This window comes from Toxorhynchites rutilus, chromosome 1, assembly GCF_029784135.1.
Source record: "Toxorhynchites rutilus septentrionalis strain SRP chromosome 1, ASM2978413v1, whole genome shotgun sequence".
NCBI lineage: Eukaryota > Metazoa > Arthropoda > Insecta > Diptera > Culicidae > Toxorhynchites > Toxorhynchites rutilus.
This window is the reverse complement of record NC_073744.1, coordinates 27,077,382-27,097,946: the sequence shown is the minus strand read 5'-3', so window position 1 is coordinate 27,097,946 and position 20,565 is coordinate 27,077,382. Positions and strand designations below refer to the sequence as shown.

Sequence of the window (20,565 nt, the reverse complement as noted above, 5' to 3'; positions counted from 1 at the left end):
CGTGATGTCATATGGCAGCAATAACAACGATGTTATAAATCATAAAAATGAGCACTCTGACTCGACCGAAATCTCCTCGGACGCCAAATTCTGGCAAAAATTTCGACAAGGAAGAAAGTTTCTGGGACAAAATTGGAACCCTTGGCAGAAAGAAACGTATTAAAGAAGGTATGTAGTGAAATAAGTTCTGAAACGGTCATATTTGAGACGTTTTATGAACCCAATCCAATGGATGGATGGATGGCGAAAGAATTTATGCCGTTTATGGGCATGTGAAAAACATTTTATTTTTTACGCTCAGTTTACTCTCAAGAATTTGGTTCCGTTCCAAAGTACATGGTTGCATAATGCTGATATTCCAAATAAACGGCGAAGAATTAGGATAATCCCTAACAGTTGGTGTGGCTATTAAGATTTGGGTTTCCCTTGTGATGGCTGTGTGGGTGAATCATTGATATGGAGGCGTGCGAATGGTATGAATGGATTCATTCGGTGATGACATCATTAATCTTTCGCCAGATGTAAATATAAACAACTGTATCGATCGGAAGGATGACAAATTTTGTTTGTTCTATTCATTTGTGAGACGATTTGCCATTGTTCCATTTTTTTTTCAATTTCTCTAGTCCAAGAAGTTCAGGAGGAGGGCAAAATAGCGATCGACTCGCCAGGTAGTCCAAATGCTCCCATCATTCCACCAGAGGACTATAATCTTGAGGACAACGAGTCCCGTTCGATCATACCGCCGGCATCCTTACAGCATCCGCACGTCCGGGAACTGCTCCAGGTGCTTATCGATTGGATTAATGATGAGCTGGTCGAGGAACGGATTATCGTCACCGACATCGAGGAAGATCTGTACGATGGACAAGTGCTGCAGAAACTATTCGAGAAGCTGACCGGAAATAAGCTGAACGTAGCGGAGGTCACACAATCAGCCGAGGGGCAACGGCAGAAGTTAACCGTTGTGTTGAATGCGGTCAATCATGTAACTTGGTTTATTTTCTATCTCTCACAGGAAGTACTAATGCAACATTGCTGTTTCGCTTTCAGACGCTTGGATTCCATCATACTATTCCTAAATGGTCGGTCGAAAGCATACACACGAAAAATATTGTCTCGATTTTGCATTTGTTGGTAGCGCTGGTACGCCACTACCGCGCTCCAATTCGGCTTCCTGAGAATGTCTACGTTACGGTTGTTATGGCTCAGAAAATCAACGGGAAATTAACGAGCAAGTAATGGTCTTCGAGGTGCAAGAATAGGACCTTTTTTTATAAAACATTCATTTAATCCACAGGCAGTTCCAGGAACAGATCACCCAACAGTACGATGATGTGGGAATGCGCTGCGAACGGGACGCATTCGACACGCTTTTTGACCACGCTCCGGAAAAGTTGGCGGTAGTGAAAAAATCACTAATCACCTTCGTCAACAAGCATCTGAATAAGCTGAACTTCGAGGCGGCCGATTTGAGTGCCGACTTCAAGGATGGGGTATTTCTTTGTCTGTTGATGGGTTTGCTGGGTGGATTCTTCGTGCCACTGCACGAGTTTCATCTTACGCCAAAGGATGCCGACCAGATGGTGCACAATGTAGGGTTTGCGTTCGAACTGATGTTGGACCAGGGTTTGAAACCGAAGGCGAGACCAGAAGGTAATTTGGTGTGTCTGTAGGTTTACTGTTATGATAAATCTTTTTACACACACAGACATCGTCAACATGGATCTGAAGTCCACTCTGCGTGTTCTGTATACTCTGTTTACAAAGTATCGCAACATTTCTTGAACGCAAATGGAGATGCTATATGGTAGCTTAAACCGCGGTACCCGGTTCGAATGGAATACTGACATCATATATTCTGAAAGTGACAATTTCATGGGAATGCACAATAGGAACTAACTTCATAGTATTAAACCAAGTGTCTTAACAAAATCACTAGTGAATAACAAAGTTTTGTAACAATGAAGCGAGAGCATCTTTTAACTTGTTTTCCCCTTTTAGATGGAATGAGATTTATTTATAGTGCACTTATTGTTAGTAAGGCAATTGTTTATGAAAAGATAACTTATAAAATTATTTACCTAATAAAACATAAAAGCGAATAATTAACAAGCTATATTTTTCGTGACAGTTATTCTGAAAATAAACACCTTTTCTATTGTCTCATAGAAACGACTGTAAAAATAAGAAATAGAAGGAATAGATAGGACAGAATAGAAGGACAAATAGTCGAACGTGGATAAAGGAGGTCCGGCATAGCGATGAATATTTTCCATTGTCCAAGCACTGATTGCCGCTACTCTCACTATTCAAATTGTCTTACGGATTCACATGTAGTAAATGTTTATAAAGTCCACATTTTATTGGCGTCAACGCACCCCTCATTTGAGCAAATTTTTCATCAATCATCAGATGATTATTTGGTACGTATCCAGACCTTTTCTGGATTATCTTCTTCTTCTATCTCCTATATAATAAAACCGCTTAAAATGGATTTCTGTCTGTCTGTCTGATTCTTATGGACTCGGAAAATACTGAAGCGACCGACATGAAAATTGGTATGTAGGGGCTTTTGGGGCCGGGGGAATTTCTTGTGATAGTTTGAGACCCCTTCCCCGCTCTAAGGGGGGCTGCCATACAAATGAAACATAAATTTCTGCATTACTCGAAGGAAGGAAGGAAGGTCTTGAATTATAGAGACTTTAAACTTTTGCAGTTCATTCGTCTCTAGCCTTGAGAAAGGCCCTTTGAAAACTCTACTCTACTCTATTACTCTACTCCAGCGCTACCACCTCCGCCCTCTTGCCTTGAGAAAGGCACTCGATCCTTCGCCATCCAGCTCGTCCAGCAACGATGTTGTCCAGTCGGTGTCCACACAAAGAATGGTTGGATTACTCGAGAATCAATCAAGCAAACGAAACCAAATTTGACATGTGGAGGTTTTTAGGATACAATAAATGTTTCTATGGTGGTTGAACATTCCTCCCCCCCCCCCTCTCTAAGGCGGGGGTTGCCATACAAATGAAGCATAAATTTCTGCATAACTCGAAAACTAATCAATCAAATGGAGCCAAATCTGGCATGTGAAGGTTTGAGGTGGCTTGAAACGTTTTTATGGCGGTTTGACACTCCTCCCTCCTCTCTAAGGTGAGACTACCATACAAACGAAACACAAATTTCTACATAACTCGAGAACTAAACAAGTAAATGGAGCCAAATTTGGGATGTGAGGGTTTTTGGATACGAGAAATGTTTCTATGATGGTATGACACCTCTCTCCTCTGAAATGGAGACGTCGAAAATAATACACATAAATAATATACATATTTCAACCAAACATGACAATTGAAAAGTTTCGGAAAACTCTGAAGGAAAATGGGAAAATTAGCAAAATTCAAGTTCGCATATAAGGTATGGCTATTAAATAACGAGACTGCGCGCCAGGAGGGCGCCCTAGAGGGGTGGGGGGGAAAACGAATAGTGCGTTCGGTAGCTTGAAGTGTTTGCTACAAACGTACGAAAACATGTTTTTGTCATTGTAGTAGTTTGCGAGCAGCAGTGGTTTGAATGGAACGTGGTTTGTAGTGCGCGTCGAAAATCATGTATGATGAAAAACACGAACAACAACGCACCTGCCCATAACGCGTTGTCGGTGAAGCAATTTTTAGCCGATAAGGGCATTCCAGTGCTCGAACATGCCCCGTACTCGCCAGATCTAGCCCCATACAACTTTTTTCTATTCCCCAAGATCAAATCCGTGTTGAAAGGGACCCAATTTCAGTCCGTAGAAGAGGTAGAAAAACGTATGGAAAAGTGTGTGAGGAGCCAAGGGGAGTATATTGAAGGGGAGCATATCGTTGTACCTTTTTAAAATATAACCCTTTTTCGTAACTAGTCTCGTTATGTAATAGCCATACCTCGTATTTTCTACAATTACATAGAGACACACGTTGTTATCCCATTTGATGTTTGCGCTAACGAACTTGATTTTCGTTCGAAAGTGGGAATGGATTTTAATGTGATAAAACGCACTTCTATATCTTCCTCTATCTATATATAAAAATGGATCACCAAATGTGTTGATAATAGCAAAATTCGAGAAAGGAATTGTCCGATTTAGGACTGTCTTTATTCTATCATATTTTCTGTATCAAACATTTATTCCATGTACCGGAGAAACATGTTATTTGCAAGTGGTTGAAAAATCTTCGAGAATTGTATCTAAAAAAAATATTTAAGAGTATTGGTAGAAGTACTAGGAAATTTATAGTAAGAGGTAATTTCAACGGGTAGACTAGAAGATCAATCAATGAACAGTTCTGCGATTGGACCCATGTACGTGCGCTTAGTGAAAAAACGTGAATGTGATAACGAAAAATAAATTTTGGGCGGGACGGAGTTTGTCGGGTTAGCTAGAAACACATAAAAATATTGTAAACATCATGGTTGCACACTATTTGTATCAGATTTATATATCTATACTAGCTGACCCGGCAAACGTTGTTCTGCCATATAATGTATTTGTAGAGAATATTTTGGTTGGTAAAAAACGAATATACTTCAAAAGAATTTGTATGTTATCGTTCAGATCTGTCAAATTGATCTAAGTGATGATTTTCCCAGCGAAACATACATGTGCGTACCTCTTATTTTCGAATTTTACCTTTTTATTCTAAATATCCATCTTATATATAAAGATATGCATAGTCAATTCTATCGAATTTTTCCAATCATCTCAAATATTTTCCAATGTACTCTATCATTATTATTTGGGCGAAGACAAACTCGCAAAACATATGGACGTCGTAGATCTGATCAACCGTTCTCCCGTGATGATGAGTTATACGTACGTGGGAAAAATTCTCTCTTTTATATATATATATATATATATATATATATATATATATATATATATATATATATATATATATATATATATATATAGATCATGCAATTAAGGCATCTCGATTACCATGTTCCAGAACTCCTTAGGTCTTCTTCCCTTTCTCCTTCAGAGTTTTCTGAAAAATTTCAATTGTCATGTTTGACTGGAATATTTTTGGTTCAAATATGTGTAATATTTTTATGGGACCCCCTCTCCATTCTAGAGGAGAGAGGGCTGTCATACCATTTTAGAAACATTCCTCATACCCAAAAACCCTAACATCCCAAATTGTGCTCCAGTAGCTTTCGAGTTATGCAGAAATTTGTGTTTCATTTGTATGACACCCCACCCTTAGAGAGCGGGAGGAGTGTCTAATCACCATAGAAATATTTCTTGCATCCTAAAACCTCAACATACCAAATTTGGTTTCGTTTGCTTGATTAATGCTCGAGTAATTCAGAAATCTGTGTTTCATGTGTATGACAGCCCCCCTTAGAGAGGGGGGTGGAGAGACCAACCATCATAGAAACATTTATTGCACCCTAAAACCTCAATATGCCTCATTTGGTTTCATTTGCTTGATTGATGCTCGAGTAATGTAGAAATTTGTATTTAATTTGTATGGCAGCACCCCCTTAGAGATGGGGGGAGGGGTCTCAAACTATCACGAAAACCTTCCCCGGGGCTAAAAACACCTACATACCAATTTTCATGTTGATCGGTTCAGTAGTTTCCGAGTCCATAAGAATCAGACAGATAGAAATCCATTTATATATATAGATGAAATTTTTCTCGGTGTGATACTGATAAAGATTGTATCGACTTCTCGATTCGATTTATTTAATAGGGCTCATTATCGTCGTAAGTGTAACAATATCTATTTGTTTCCTCGTATTGCCATTTTGATGGAAACTTTTTCCAACATCAACGAAAAACAAAAACTTTGTTTTGGTGTAGACATCACACGCTGACGAAAACAAGTACGCTAATTTGCAAAGATCTTACTAAAAAGATTAATTTATTTGGAGAAATTTAAGGTGTACACTCAACTTTGCAATGCTTAGAATACAGATTGTTCTATTGTTTTTTAGAATAAATAATTAGTAAAAAACTTCGCGAAAGTGTGTGTGTGTTAATGCATCAAAACAATAAATATATTCAAAATATTTTGTACCAAATGACATAGCACCGATTCGAACTATGGTTGAGAAGTTATTTCGGTTACCTTCTCAGGTAGCCCATCGATAATCTCCGACATCGCGATTTGAGAATAAAATAGAGTACTTGGCGTGAAAAATCATAGAATATATCGCCGATTTGATTCATTGTAAAGAACTTCTTTCGGTGACCTTCTAAGGTAGCTTAATAATAATCTCCGGTGTAGCAACTTCGGAATACAAGAGAGTACTATGCGCGAAAATCATATAATAAGTCGTCGATACGCGATTCGAGTCATTGTAGAGAAGTTCTTTCGGTTACCTCCTCAGGTAGCCCATTCAGAACCTTCAGGGATTACAATAGAGCACTAGGCGCGAACGATCTCATAATATATCGTCAATTCGAGCCATCATAGAGGAATTCTTTCGATAACCTTTTTAGGTAACCTAATATTAATAATCTCCGGCGTCAGGGTCCGTTTTAACATAATCACATCACTTACCGCAGTGAATCCTAATTCTTAACCCTCCCTACTAACAACTATCCCTTCCATGATAAACGCTAGGGAACCACGCTATAGAGGCGACCCTTCTGGCCTTCGGGCGGCGAATATCATACTAACATTACTTCCCTTCCTCTGGTGACTGTAAGGACGTGGCCGGCGTCGTTATTTACCATTTAAAGCTCGAATCACCAAAAATTGCACAACGAGAATGATTTGCTAGTCCCAAGCTGAAACGTCCTGTTGCCAGTGGGAGTGAGATGGACTGTGAAAAGTCTGTTTATTCTATTTCCAAGGAATGTCCTGCGTCTATAAACGGAAATAAAATCACCAAAGGAGGACTGTATAGAAGCTGACTGGTACCAAAAGCAAAATAGTTGAGGGTAAGTCCGTTTATACTGGTGAAGAGCACAATATCACTGCTAGGTGGATTAATTTGATTTTTTCATCATTTAACCCTTTCACTACGAGCAACGCCTATATATGACATCAGGGTGATACTGCACATCGATCACACCAGCGCGATATGCACACTTTTCGGCGTAATGCTCCGTTCAGCGGTACAGTATATACAGTAGGGTAACACGCGGTGATTTGGTCATATGGGGTGATTTGGACCACCCCTTTATGTGGGGTGACATGGGCACGTTTCTGTGGGGTGAATTGGTCCTATAGGTTTGAGACTTTTCTTTGGTCTAATTGATTCCAGATGCCGCTAAATTACAAAAAGAGGATGGGCAGACAACGTTGGAAGAAGGAGGAGCTTGAACGAGCAACGCAGGCCATCGAGAACGGATTTTCTTTGACCAAGCATCAAACGTGTTTGAAAATGCTCGACCAACAGTGAAAAGATTCATGCAGAATTCGAGATGATGTCAATCCAACTTTTCTGGTCTGGAATCTGGCCAAGACACCTGGTATCGAATCCAAAACATTGTTACTGATTGTACCATTATCCCAAAATACATTACATAAACATAAGTATGTTTTTTTCTATGAAACACACACTGGACCAAATCACCCCACAGACGGTCCAAATCACCCCGCATCAAATTTTAATGTCCAAAAATCATCTCTTTTTTTATTTTATGATATATTTGGTAGATTGAAGCTTTATATAATGATTAAACATTATTTATTGAGAGAAAACAAGTGTAGCTCAGTATACAATGTGACATTTTTTATTTAGACCGTATTGGTTTGGAAATATTAGGCGATTTGCATAGGTGGTCCAAATTCCCCCTTTTCCCCTAAACAGTATATTGAATTGTAAGAAACTGCATTAACTTTAGGCAAACATGAGTTTCCAAAGATACAATTGAAGTTCTTCTTAATATGTCCGTCTTACTCACACTCCCTCTACTTTGTTGAGATTTCTATGCCGGATAAAGTGCGCTACATCATTCGTCTTCCTAAGCTCGAAGCCGCCGGACGGTTTTATATCGTTATCGTCCATCGTTGAAGTGATACCGTTATTTTCGTGGCTGGTGAAGTGAGTGTTGGACACTAACGGGATTCCCTGTGAATTCATTGAAGCAGACACAACAAGCGAGAGGAAGAAACCCTGCACGCGAGCGCTGTGTGCTGGTGTGTTATCGCCGTAGCACCGTCTTCGACATCATCACCGCGTGGTGGATATCGAATCCACTGTATCCCCCTCCCCAGCTACGGGTGCTGGGATGTCGCTTAAACGCGTTCCCCCCTCAGAAGATGTCTCTTCACAGGAAGAGTTAACTCACCTCAACAAGCCTCCCTCAAGAAAATTTGCAAACCTTTCCTCTTCACCCCCTCATTCTCCCGCTCCCGTTTCCGCTCAACTCCCGAACTTGCCTCCCAGCCCTACTGATCCCGCTCCCGCTCAACAATCGACCTCGACCTCCCCCTCAGTTGCTTCCTCTCCTCGTGTCAAGGTCTATCCAGAAGATTCACCTGGAGCTGGCCCATGGGTTGTTTTTTTCCGGCCCAAACCGAACGGAAAATCCATCAATGTCATTCAGGTTTCGAAAGATCTGGCAAGATATTATTCCTCCGTGGTCGAAATCTCTAAGGTTAGACCGAACAAACTGCGTGTTGTCGTGAGTGATCGGAAACACGCAAATGCAGTTGTGATCGACGAGAGATTCTCCCGAGAGTATCGTGTCTACGTGCCGTCCCATAACGTAGAAATCTCGGGGGTGATAACTGAATCGGGTCTGACGTGTGAAATGATAAAGGAAGGAGTTGGTAAATTTAAAAGACTCCCGTTGGTGAGCGTTAAAATTTTGGACAGCCGCCAACTAGGGAAAGTATCCCAAGAAAAGGGAAAAACTAAATTCACGCCGTCAGACTCGTTTCGAGTAACTTTTGCTGGTTCCGCTCTCCCTGACTACGTCATGGTGGGCAAATTAAGACTGCCTGTGCGACTCTTCGTGCCAAAGCCCATGACTTGCCAAAAATGCAAGTCAGTTGGTCACACTTCAGATTATTGTGCCAACAAGGAGCGCTGTGCCACTTGCGGAGAGCAACATGAGGGGAAATCCTGCAGTGCGACTGAGCATAAATGTCCATATTGCGGGGGATCCCCACACGAGCTCTCAGTTTGTGAAACTTACAAGAGTCGCTGGGAGAAACAGAAGCGCTCTTTGAAGGAACGCTCGAAACGCACTTTTGCGGATATTTTAAAGGGCGCTTCTCCACTGGCCCAACAACAACAACCAATCATCACACAAAATGTCTTCGCCACGTTGCCCGTTGACGAAATGGAAGCGGACACAGCTAACGGGGGCACACCGTTCATTTTCCAAGGGAATCCCCGGCGCAAAAATGCGACCACTCCCAAAGTTCAAGGACAAGCCCCTCCGGTTATACCTCCTGTTAGCATGCCTAAAAAATCGAGTGCAGCGGACAAGCAAAATCAGGTTCCTCCTGGCTTCCGTGGGAATAGTTCACCTTCGAACGACCCAGCACTCGAGGGGACATCAAAAACCCCAAATGTCCCTATTTTTCCGTCCAGCTCAACTCCCCAATCGGGATTTATAAAGTTGTCTGACCTTTTGGACCAAATCTTCAAGTGTTTTAATGTTTCCGACTCCATCAGAACCATTGTCATTTCAATGCTTCCAGTATTAAAGACAATTTTGCAACAATTGATGCAAACATGGCCCCTCCTTGCAATGATTATCTCTCTTGATGTCTAATTCAAATAGAGAGGTCGGAGATATCACTGTTTTACAGTGGAATTGTCGTAGTCTTATCCCTAAATTGGATACATTCAAATTTTTAATTCATAACTTCAATTGTGACGTTTTTGCTCTGTCCGAAACTTGGCTTTCTTCGCGAGATGATATCTCTTTCCACGATTTTAATATTATACGCTTGGACCGTGTTGACAGATACGGAGGGGTGCTATTGGGGATCAATAAGTGCCACTAATTTTTTAAAATTGACCTTCCACCTATTGGGGGGATCGAAGCTGTTGCTTGTCATGCAAACATCAGAGGCAAAGACCTTTGTATTGTCAGCTTGTATTGGCCTCCGAGAGCTGCGGTTAGCCGCAAGCAACTTGTTGACATGTGCTCACTCCTTCCTGAGCCACGATTGATCTTGGGAGACTTCAACTCTCACGGAACTGCCTGGGGGGAACAGTACGACGACAATCGTTCATCGATGATATATGACCTTTGTAACAGCTTCAATATGACCGTTTTGAATACTGGGGAAACAACACGTGTTCCTAAACCTCCTGCTAACCCAAGTGCTCTTGACCTCTCGCTTTGCTCGAATTCATTATCGTTAGATTGCAAGTGGAATGTAATCCAGGACCCCAACGGTAGTGATCACTTGCCAATCAAAATTTCCATCACCATTGGTTCGAATTCTTCTGAATCTATAAACATGGCATATGACCTCACAAGACACATTGACTGGAAAAAATATGCGGACGCAATTGCTCTAGCCATCAATTCCAGAGATGGTTTGCCTCCATTGGAGGAGTATAACTTCCTTTCTCGTTTGATATATGACAGCGCGGTTCGCGCTCAAACGAAACCCATCCCAGGTTCCACTTTTTGTCAAAGGCCTCCCAATCCATGGTGGGATAGCCAATGTTCCAAGCTTTATCAGGATAAATCGAACGCATTTAAAGCTTTTCGGAAACGTGGAACCATTGAGAATTTTCAAACGTATTTTGACCTTGAAAATCAATTTAAAAACTTGATCAAAGGGAAAAAACGTGCTTATTGGCGAAATTTCGTGGGAGGTTTGTCACGAGAAACGTCAATGAAAAAATTATGGAAAGTGGCTCGAAACATGAGAAATCGCTCTTCATCGAATGAAAGCGAAGAATATTCACATCGATGGATTTTTAATTTTGCACGGAAGGTTTGTCCCGATTCCGTTCCTGTGCAAAAAATTGTTCGAGATATACCACAAGATAGGTGCGATCTTGATTCTGAGTTTTCGATGGTAGAATTCTCTCTTGCTCTCCTTTCTTGTAACAATTCGGCTCCAGGAACGGATAGAATTAAGTTCAACTTGTTAAAAAACCTCCCTGATGTGGCGAAACATCGCTTGTTGAATTTATTCAATCGGTTTCTGGAGCATAATGTTGTTCCAGATAATTGGAGACAAGTGCGAATTATAGCTATTCAAAAACCCGGAAAACCCGCGTCCGACTTCAATTCGTACCGCCCAATAGCAATGCTGTCTTGTATACGGAAATTGTTGGAGAAAATGATCTTGTTTCGCCTTGATCGATGGGTTGAAACGAATGGCCTACTCTCAGATACACAATATGGGTTCCGCAGGGGCAAGGGGACGAATGATTGTCTTGCGTTGCTTTCTTCAGAAATTCAAATGGCTTACGCCGAAAAAAAACAAATGGCTTCAGTATTTGTTGTAGTGGACGGAAAAAAATAGCTGATTTTGATAGCTTTATTAATGAAGCGCTTCAAAGCTGAAAGTTTAACATCTGTCAGAAACTAGGTGAATAAAGAATATGTTCTACATACAATTCAGTTTCCTTCCAGTTACTTAAAGTCCAACTAACAACGTAATATATCCAATAGATTTCGCTCTGCTCGTCCAATTCGCCTAAGCTGAAATTTCTTATATTTTAATATTCGCTGATTAATTCAGTATCTTCTAACCAATATAAATTTCTGTCGCATTCAATGGTTATTCTAAGCATCCGTAGTAAACACCGCCGTCCAAAACAATAAGCCGAGATGTCAAACCGTTGTAGCTGTTGGCTGCCTTTGTTGTGCAGGGCTACCTAATTCGTCCGGGTTACCAGGGGTATTTTGCGGCGGCAACATCCTCCCCCCAATGGAACCTTCGGCTTTCGAAGTTACATCACTTTCAACAAACTCCAGAACAGCTAGTTTTGAAGATGGACGTCTCAGTATTCCTCCTGAGGTTTGTACTATAACTTGTCTGACGGCACCGTCTGCTGCTGTAATCACTTCTAGAACTCGTCCACGGGTCCATTGATTCCGCTTTCTATCGTCAATGATTAGCACCAACTCTCCAGGTTGAATGTTTTTCGTTTTTCCAAACCACTTTGTACGCTTCGTGAGTGTCGGCATATATTCCCTCACCCATCTCTTCCAAAATCTATCCAGTTGCTTTTGCAGAGTTCTCCAGGATCGTCTCAGTTCATTAGCATCGCCGATGTGTTGGACCGAAGGCTGTGTAACTCCTGATGAACTGCCGAGCAAGAAATGGTTTGGCGTTAAAGCTACCTGTTCCGTTGACTGTAGCGGTAAGTACGTTAGTGGACGACTATTAACTATCGACTCAGCCTCCACTAACAGCGTTTGGAAAGCCTCGTCATCTAGTTTTAGATCACCATAAGACGTTGACAGTGCAGACTTGACTGAACGTACCATACGTTCCCAACACCCTCCCATGTGGGGCGCGCCGGGGGGAATGAACCTCCACGTCGTGGAAGCGTTGGTGAATGTAGCGGATAACCCAACATATATCTGTTGACGAAGAATTCTTTCTGCGCCATGGAAGTTCGTTCCATTGTCGCTATGTAATTCTATAGGAGCTCCTCGACGATTGACGAACCTACGTACACTCATAATGAAGGCCTCCGTCGTGAGGCTGTAAACAACCTCCACGTGAATTGCTCGTATAGTTAGACACGTAAAGAGAGCTACCCATCGTTTTTAATGACATCGTCCTCTTTTTACTAAGATTGGTCCGAAATAATCCACTCCAACGTACGTGAAGGGCCGAACAAAAGGTGATAGTCGTGCTTCGGGTAGTGGAGCCATTTGTGGAACAACCGGACACGCTTTTCGCATTCTACATAGCAGGCAGCGGTTGGATATATTTCGTACAACTCGCCGCAAGTGTGGGATGCAAAACTGTTGGCGAGCTTCGTTCACAACTGTCTCATTATAGCCATGTTTAAACTTTCGATGCAAATCTTCCAAAATCAAATTTGTTACGTGATGTTTTTGAGGAAGTATCACTGGGAATTTTACACCATAGGCAGTTCGCTTGGCTGCTCCAATTCGTCCATCGACTCGTAGGACTCCCTGCTTATCGACCTTAGGGGTGAATTGATAAATGGAACTAGTCCTTTCAACTGTGTTCCCAGATCCCGTCAGCATAGCCATCTCTTCTGGATACGATTCCCATTGTGTCATCTTGAACAATGTTATTTCTGCTTTTTGCAATTCGCTCTGTGTAAGATGTCCAACATCTCGAACGTCAGCCGCCTTGTGAGAATTCGTTACAAATCTGTGCACGTATGCCATTGTGCGTTGGAGCCTACTCCACGAAGAGAATCGCTTTACATCTATGATCATACCCGATGCGTGTATTTCTTGATGTGTATAGCACGAACGTAGCTCTTCTTCCCCTGAATCGTCTGGTATTGAATGAGGCCATTGGCTCTCTGGAAACCGGAGAAATTTCGGACCACTAAACCAAGTACTCTCACTGTTGAAGTAAGGCCCAACGCCCCATTTCGTTGCTTCGTCTGCTGGGTTCAGTTCAGATCGGAGCCAACGCCATTCTTCTCGTTTCGTGGTTTCCAGAATCTCTGCAACCCGATGGGCTACGAACGGTCGATATATATGAGGATCCTTGTTGATCCAAGTGTGAGCTGTTTGCGAATCTGTCCAGAAATACCGTTTGGAGATAGAGAAAGTGTGACCATCCACCACCAGCTTCATCATGCGCGAGCCCAGGACACAGGCCTGAAGTTCTAGTCTAGGAATACTCATATGTTTGAGTGGGGCTACCTTCGCCTTGGCAGCAACCAACGATACCTCAACCTCTCCTTGAGCGTTAATTATATGGAAGTAGCATGCGCAGGAATAGGCAGTTGGACTAGCATCAACAAAGACATGAAGCTGGACATTCTCAAAGCTGAAGCTATCTGGACGACGAAAGTAACAGCGGGGAATTCGAACTTTATTTATGTCATACAGTATTTTTACCCAATCCCGCCAGCGTTGAAAAATGTTATTATCCACTAACTCGTCCCACTTCGTTCCAGCACGCCACACGTCTTGGATAAGAATTCTACCGAATATAAGATACGGTGTAAGAAGTCCCAACGGGTCGAAAAGAGTCATCACGCATTGTAGGATTTGACGCTTAGTAGGTATTGTGTCATTTTCGATTATTTTCCTGATGTTTTCTCGCATGGTCGTCTCGAAATGGATCACATCCTCTTCACTGTTCCACAGCATACCCAGCACACGTTCGGGAGTACCAGCATTCTCTAAATTGAGATTTTTCTCAACCTTTTTCGCATTTTCTCCTAGGTGCTTCAGAACTGCCGGACTGTTGGAGCACCAGTTGCGGATCTCGAAACCTCCTCTTCTGTGTACTTCTCTAACGGCTGTTGCCACTCGTTTGGCTTCTTCTTCGTCGGGGAAGCTATCAAGATAGTCATCCACGTAGTGGTTATACAGAATTCCTTCGACGGCTCTAGTGAATTCTTGTGCGAATCTCTGAGCGTTTGTGTTCTTCACAAACTGTGCAGTCGCTGGTGAGCTGGTTGAGCCGAACGTAGCTACATCCATCACAAATATTTCGGGATCGTGGGAAGAGTCAGGGGACCATAGGAAACATTGTGAGTACCGGTCGAGCCAACGGATAAAAATCTGGTGAAACATCTCCCTAATGTCACCGACTACTGCCACCTGGTGTTGCCGAAAATGGAAGATAACTGTTGGTAAAGACGCCAACTTATCGGGCCCTTTCAATAGCATGCCGTTCAACGAAACACCATCGACTTTCGCTGAGGCGTCCCATATAAGGCGAACTTTCGAAGGCTTTTTTGAGTTGACTACTGCACCTAAGGGCAGGAACCAAATTCTACGAGGATCGACAGCCGCTAATTCTCCGACTGATGCACGATGAGCATAACCTTTGTCGATGTATTCCTGTATCTGACGTTAAATATTTTCCTTCAAAGTCGGATCCTTTTCCATTCTACGCTGCAAACAGTGCAGCCTTTTGATGGCCATTGGATAGCTGTCTGGAAATTCAAAAGCATCGAATTTCCACAGGAGGCCTGACTCGAATCGATCGCCCACTGAAACTGTGGTTTCCTGCAGTATCTTTAACGCCCGTTGATCTTCCTTAGACATACACTCGTTTCTTGGACGAGCCCCGACTTCCTCGATCGAAAAATACGTCTTGATCGTTTCATCCATAGATTCATCTCTATTGCATTCGCAGATATGCATGTTGACAGAGGGAAATCTAGCGTTCCTTTGACCGCCATAGACGCACCATCCAAGCCGAGTTTTCACGGCCACTGGATTACCTTCTTCTCCTTCCCGTGTCTTCAAAGGCAGTGTCAATTTGAGATTGTCAATTCCAATAAGCAAGCGAGGTACAGCGCCACGGTACCCTTCGATTGGAATTCCTTGAAGGTGTTGATAGTGCAGTTTCATGTCATTGATTGGTAGCGTTTGCACCGGTAGGTCTAGTGACTGGATTGTTCCGACATCATTTAACCAATAACGCTTCATCTTTCCGATTCCTGATATTTCAAATGTAACTCGCCTGGATTGCTTTTCCTCGCGGGTCACGTTGCTCGTCCATTTCAAGCATAGTGGCTTATCATAGCCATTGACTTCGAGATTGTCCGCCAAACTGCTCTCTATCATCGTAAGAGACGAGCCCTCATCCAAAAAGGCAAATGTATCTATGCTACCAGTACGACCGTAGAGGGTAACTGGTACGATGCGGAAAAGAAGTTTCGATAGTTGATCTTGATGCACATGATGATCTTCTGTCTGACTCTTCCTCTGAGCTGCTTGTACTGAGGAGGAGGGGTGTAACAATGGGTGATGGCGATACTGACAACCATCGACACCACAACGAGTGGTGCTACGGCATGACCTTCGTCCGTGGCCAAAGAGACACGTACGACAAATTGCTTTGCTTTGTATCGTTTTCCAACGTTCATCGATTGACATGGCCCAGAAAACCCTGCACTCCTTCGCTCGATGTCCGTATTTCCGACAAATCAAACATTCAATTCCCGCTGAATCAACGGGGCGCTTTTTAATTTCTATTTCTTCCAAGCATTCCTCATTATCAGCATGAACGAAACTCTGGTCTATTCGTCTTTGCTTTTCACGTCTGACTAATCGTTCGCTTGCATTGAACGATGACACGCTGTATGCATCTTCTACAATCCCTTCCATAAACATGCTAAATGTCTTTAAATTAACGGTAGGAGATTGATTTCGGTAACCTGCCCATTTCATTTTGTATTCTGCGGGTAGTTTGGCCACCAGATCTTTCAGTAGTGTTGGATTGGCTAAGTGTTCTTGTAAGTTCGCTGCAACAATATGGTCACAAAGTCCTTATACCATTGTTCCGAAGTCGATCATGGTCTCGAGTTTGTCAGCCCTCGGAATCGGAGTGGATTTAACTTTTTCGACGAACTCTTCAATGAGTATTTCAGGGCGGCCAAATCGCATCGTTAATGACTCTATCACCTGAGGAACGGACGCTGGAAGGATTAATCGGCTGCGCACGCATTCCCAAGCGATGCCTTTCAGGCAGCGCTGGAGGCGAATCATATTTTCACCGTTGCTATACCCGCAGGCCTCCGTCGTATAATTATAGTTGCTGATGAACACGGGCCAGTCCGCGGGGTCGCCGGTGAAAACGGGTAAATCACGTGGAAGGACCTGTCTGGCGGCTAGTTGCTCTTGTGACGGCCCAAATCTTGTTATAGCACCATCCTGAGACTGTATTTGTTCCGCTGCTACTCGATGGTGAAAATCACTCTGCTCCGAGCGCGCGTGGTTTCGCCCAGGTGTGAAAAAAATCTTCGGTGGGTCCACAAGGGGAACCGTATGAGAATTGTTACTCTCTTGTCCCGAGGGCACGTTACTCCGCAGCTGTTCGGGTACGAAAGGGACGTTTGGAATATTTTGTTTACCGATGTTGACTGAATCGATGCGTTTGTTCCCTCCTGCAAAATTTCCGGGCTGCTCCTGAGCAGTTGACCAACGGTGGTTTAATAGAGAAAATGTGCCATCTGACTGCTCTTTAAAGCGTGTACTATTCCGTGTCTCTTCGCAAATTTGAGCTGTGATCGGTTTCGATATCGTATTCTCCACTGGTGAAATTTCCCAATTCACACCGTTGATTTGGAATAAAGATTGCTTTGTGCTTCCAGAAATATTCCCGCTGAATTTAGGAACCGCTCCCTTATTCGTCGTAATGGGCGTGGGCTGATTTGGTTGTTTATGTTGTTGCAATTCAACCTGAAGCTGAGTCAATTGAGCTTGCAGCGCCTGAATTTGCTCTTGTGACTCCTCTTCTCGAAGCTTTAGTTCCTCACGCAACTTCTCGACCAGCGAAGGCTCTGTGAATTCAGGTGTCACTGATTGCCCGGTCTGATCGACCGGTTTCGGTAATGATTGTGTGGCTGGAAGATTATCGATGCTGGTAGTGGTTCCTCCCACTGCGCCTTCGTTCGCGGCTGTAGTTATTGGTTCCTCTGCGTGTTTGCGCACCCACTGATTGGTACGAGTAGATGAGCTCACAACGCTGCGGCCGCTGCGAGCACTACGATTTTCGCTCTCTTCTCGCAGGATCATCAGCTGATGTTTCTCTTCCAGGTGTCTTTTCTGCAATTCGTGCTCTTTTAGCATTTGCTGCCTCTCCAACTTTTGTTGTTCTGCTAAGCGGGCCAAATATTGTTCGTGTCGTAACTTCTGACTAGGGGTCCCAGACCTGGCTGAAGTCACAGAAATACTCTCGAGTGTGTTTTGCACAGGAAGACATCGCGAACAGATCCAATCGCGATTTGCTATGGAAGCTGTAACTCCGGCACACGAGAAGTGCCACCACTTGTCGCATTTGTCACAACAAACGTAATTATCGGCAGTATGAGGCCTATCACAAGCTACACAACCGGACATTTCCAACTCAGCTGTCTGTACAGAGTCATTTGTATTCATGATTGAATTCTTTGAAGATTGTTGTAGTGGACGGAAAAAAATAGCTGATTTTGATAGCTTTATTAATGAAGCGCTTCAAAGCTGAAAGTTTAACATCTGTCAGAAACTAGGTGAATAAAGAATATGTTCTACATACAATTCAGTTTCCTTCCAGTTACTTAAAGTCCAACTAACAACGTAATATATCCAATAGATTTCGCTCTGCTCGTCCAATTCGCCTAAGCTGAAATTTCTTATATCAATGGGTTATTTTAATATTCGCTGATTAATTCAGTATCTTCTAACCAATATAAATTTCTGTCGCATTCAATGGTTATTCTAAGCATCCGTAGTAAACACCGCCGTCCAAAACAATTAGCCGAGATGTCAAACCGTTGTAGCTGTTGGTTGCCTTTGTTGTGCAGGGCTACCTAATTCGTCCGGGTTACCAGGGGTATTTTGCGGCGGCAACAGTATTCTTGGACATAAAGGGGGCCTTTGATTCTGTTTTAATAGAGGTTTTGTCAGACAAATTACAATCTCGGGGTCTGCCGCCTCTATTGAATAATATGTTATATAACTTGCTTTGTGAGAAACATTTGAACTTTTCTCACGGAGATTCGGCAGTAAGTCGGGTCTCTTACATGGGCCTCCCCCAGGGCTCATGTTTAAGCCCCCTTTTGTACAACTTCTATGTAAGCGACATCGACAATTGCCTTACACAAAATTGCAGCCTAAGACAACTTGCAGATGATGGAGTGGTGTCTGTCGTAGGATCAAACGAATCCGACCTGCAAGGACCCTTACAAGATACTTTGAACAATTTTTCAACCTGGGCCATTGGGCTAGGGATCGAATTCTCCACGGAGAAAACAGAGATGGTGGTTTTTTCTAGGAAGCATAGACCAGCAAAACCAAAGCTTCAACTTTTGGGTAAACCGATCACTCATGCTATGTCATTCAAGTATCTTGGGGTCTGGTTCGACTCCAAATGTACTTGGGGGGGCCATATTAGGTATCTGAGTAAAAAATGCCAACAAAGAATAAACTTTCTCCGTACAATTACCGGCACCTGGTGGGGAGCCCATCCCGAAGATCTTATAATGTTGTATCGAACAACTATTCTCTCAGTGATGGAGTATGGCAGTTTCTGTTTTCAATCAGCTGCCAAAACACACCTCATTAAACTCGAGCGAATTCAGTTTTTTTGTCTCCGTATCGCGTTGGGATGTATGCCCTCAACGCATACCATGAGTCTCGAGGTTTTGGCAGGCCTACTCCCACTAAAAGATCGCTTCAATTTATTATCTCTTCGGTTCTTCATCCGGTGTAAGGTCATGAACCCATTGGTGATCGGAAATTTTGAGCAGCTGATCGAGCTAAATTTTCACTCCGGATTCATGAGTTCATATCATGAATTCATCTCCATGCAGGTTGATCCTTCTTCGTATACTCCCAACCGTGTTTGTTTTCCTGACTACATCAATTCCTCTGTACATTTTGATCTGTTCATGAAGGAGAAAATCCATGGAATTCCAGATTATCATCGATCGGGGATCGTTCCTACGATCTTCAATGCAAAGTATGGGCGTGTCAAATATGTACTTTACTGATGGGTCCTCTATGAATGAGTCCACAGGATTTGGAGTGTTCAACGAATTTTTTAGCACCTCCCACAGTCTTCAGAATCCTTGCTCTGTGTATATTGCTGAATTGGCAGCAATACATTGGGCGCTGGACAGCGTCGCCTCACGACCTGTTGAACACTATTACATTGTAACGGATAGTCTTAGCTCTGTCGAAGCTATCCGTTCAGTGAGGCCGGAAAAGCACTCGCCGTACTTCCTTGAGAGAATACGAGAAAATTTGAGTGCTTTAACCAGACGCTGTTATGTCATTACCTTTGTCTGGGTCCCTTCACATTGCTCAATTCCGGGTAATGAGAGGGCTGACTCATTAGCAAAGGTAGGTGCAATTGAAGGCGATATTTATCAGCGTCAAATCGCTTTCAATGAATTTTATTCTTTAGTCCGTAAAAATACCATCGCTAACTGGCAACGTAAGTGGAACGAAGATGAATTGGGTCGGTGGTTCCACTCGATTATCCCTAAGGTTAGCCTCAAACCATGGTTCAAAAGTCTGGACTTAAGTCGGGACTTTATTCGCACCTTCTCTCGACTCATGTCCAATCACTGTTCGTTAGACGCGCTACTCTTTCGTTTTAATCTTGCCTATGGCAATATCTGTGCTTGTGGCCAAGGTTACCACGACATCGAACACGTTGTTTGGTCGTGCGAGGAGTATCTTGTTGTCAGATCGAATTTAGAAAACTCTCTTCGGGCTAGAGGAAGGCAGCCCAATGTGCCGGTGAGAGATGTGTTGGCTCGGTTAGACCTTGATTACATGTCCCAAATATATGTCTTCCTAAAAGCTATCGATCTTCGTGTGTGATTGTCCTTATATCCTTATATTCTCCTTTTCCTTTTCCTTCGCGAGAAATCAAATCCCTTCTTACTAACAATAGAATAAGGTGAAATGTAAATACATGTTAGATATAAGATAGGCTTAAGAATTAAGTATGATGAATGTGAGTGCGAATG

General features: G+C 42.8%; 2 protein-coding genes across 2 annotated transcripts; one reads left to right on the top strand and one right to left on the bottom strand.

The window, feature by feature from the left end:
* LOC129777301 (beta-parvin) lies at positions 1-2,112 on the top strand. The gene is made up of 5 exons (XM_055783522.1): positions 1-168; positions 627-988; positions 1,054-1,238; positions 1,301-1,656; positions 1,712-2,112. Exons 1-5 carry the CDS (start codon positions 48-50, stop codon positions 1,786-1,788), a joined length of 1,101 nt encoding a protein of 366 aa, XP_055639497.1. The 5' UTR covers positions 1-47; the 3' UTR covers positions 1,789-2,112.
* Positions 2,113-12,700: 10,588 nt separating this feature from the next.
* Positions 12,701-14,668, bottom strand: LOC129780054 (uncharacterized). The gene has a single exon (XM_055787932.1). The coding sequence runs from the start codon at positions 14,666-14,668 to the stop codon at positions 12,701-12,703; it is 1,968 nt and encodes a 655-aa protein (XP_055643907.1).
* Between the last annotated feature and the right edge of the window lie 5,897 nt (positions 14,669-20,565).

Excerpts from the sequence above, each read along its gene's own strand:
- LOC129780054 (XM_055787932.1), bottom strand. The coding sequence starts at position 14,668 with ATGTTTCACCAGATTTTTATCCGTTGGCTCGACCGGTACTCACAATGT.
- LOC129777301 (XM_055783522.1), top strand. The coding sequence starts at position 48 with ATGAGCACTCTGACTCGACCGAAATCTCCTCGGACGCCAAATTCTGGC. Across the intron at positions 169-626 it reads AAAGAAACGTATTAAAGAAG|TCCAAGAAGTTCAGGAGGAG; the intron begins GTATGTAGTGAA and ends CAATTTCTCTAG. Across the intron at positions 1,657-1,711 it reads ACCGAAGGCGAGACCAGAAG|ACATCGTCAACATGGATCTG; the intron begins GTAATTTGGTGT and ends TTACACACACAG.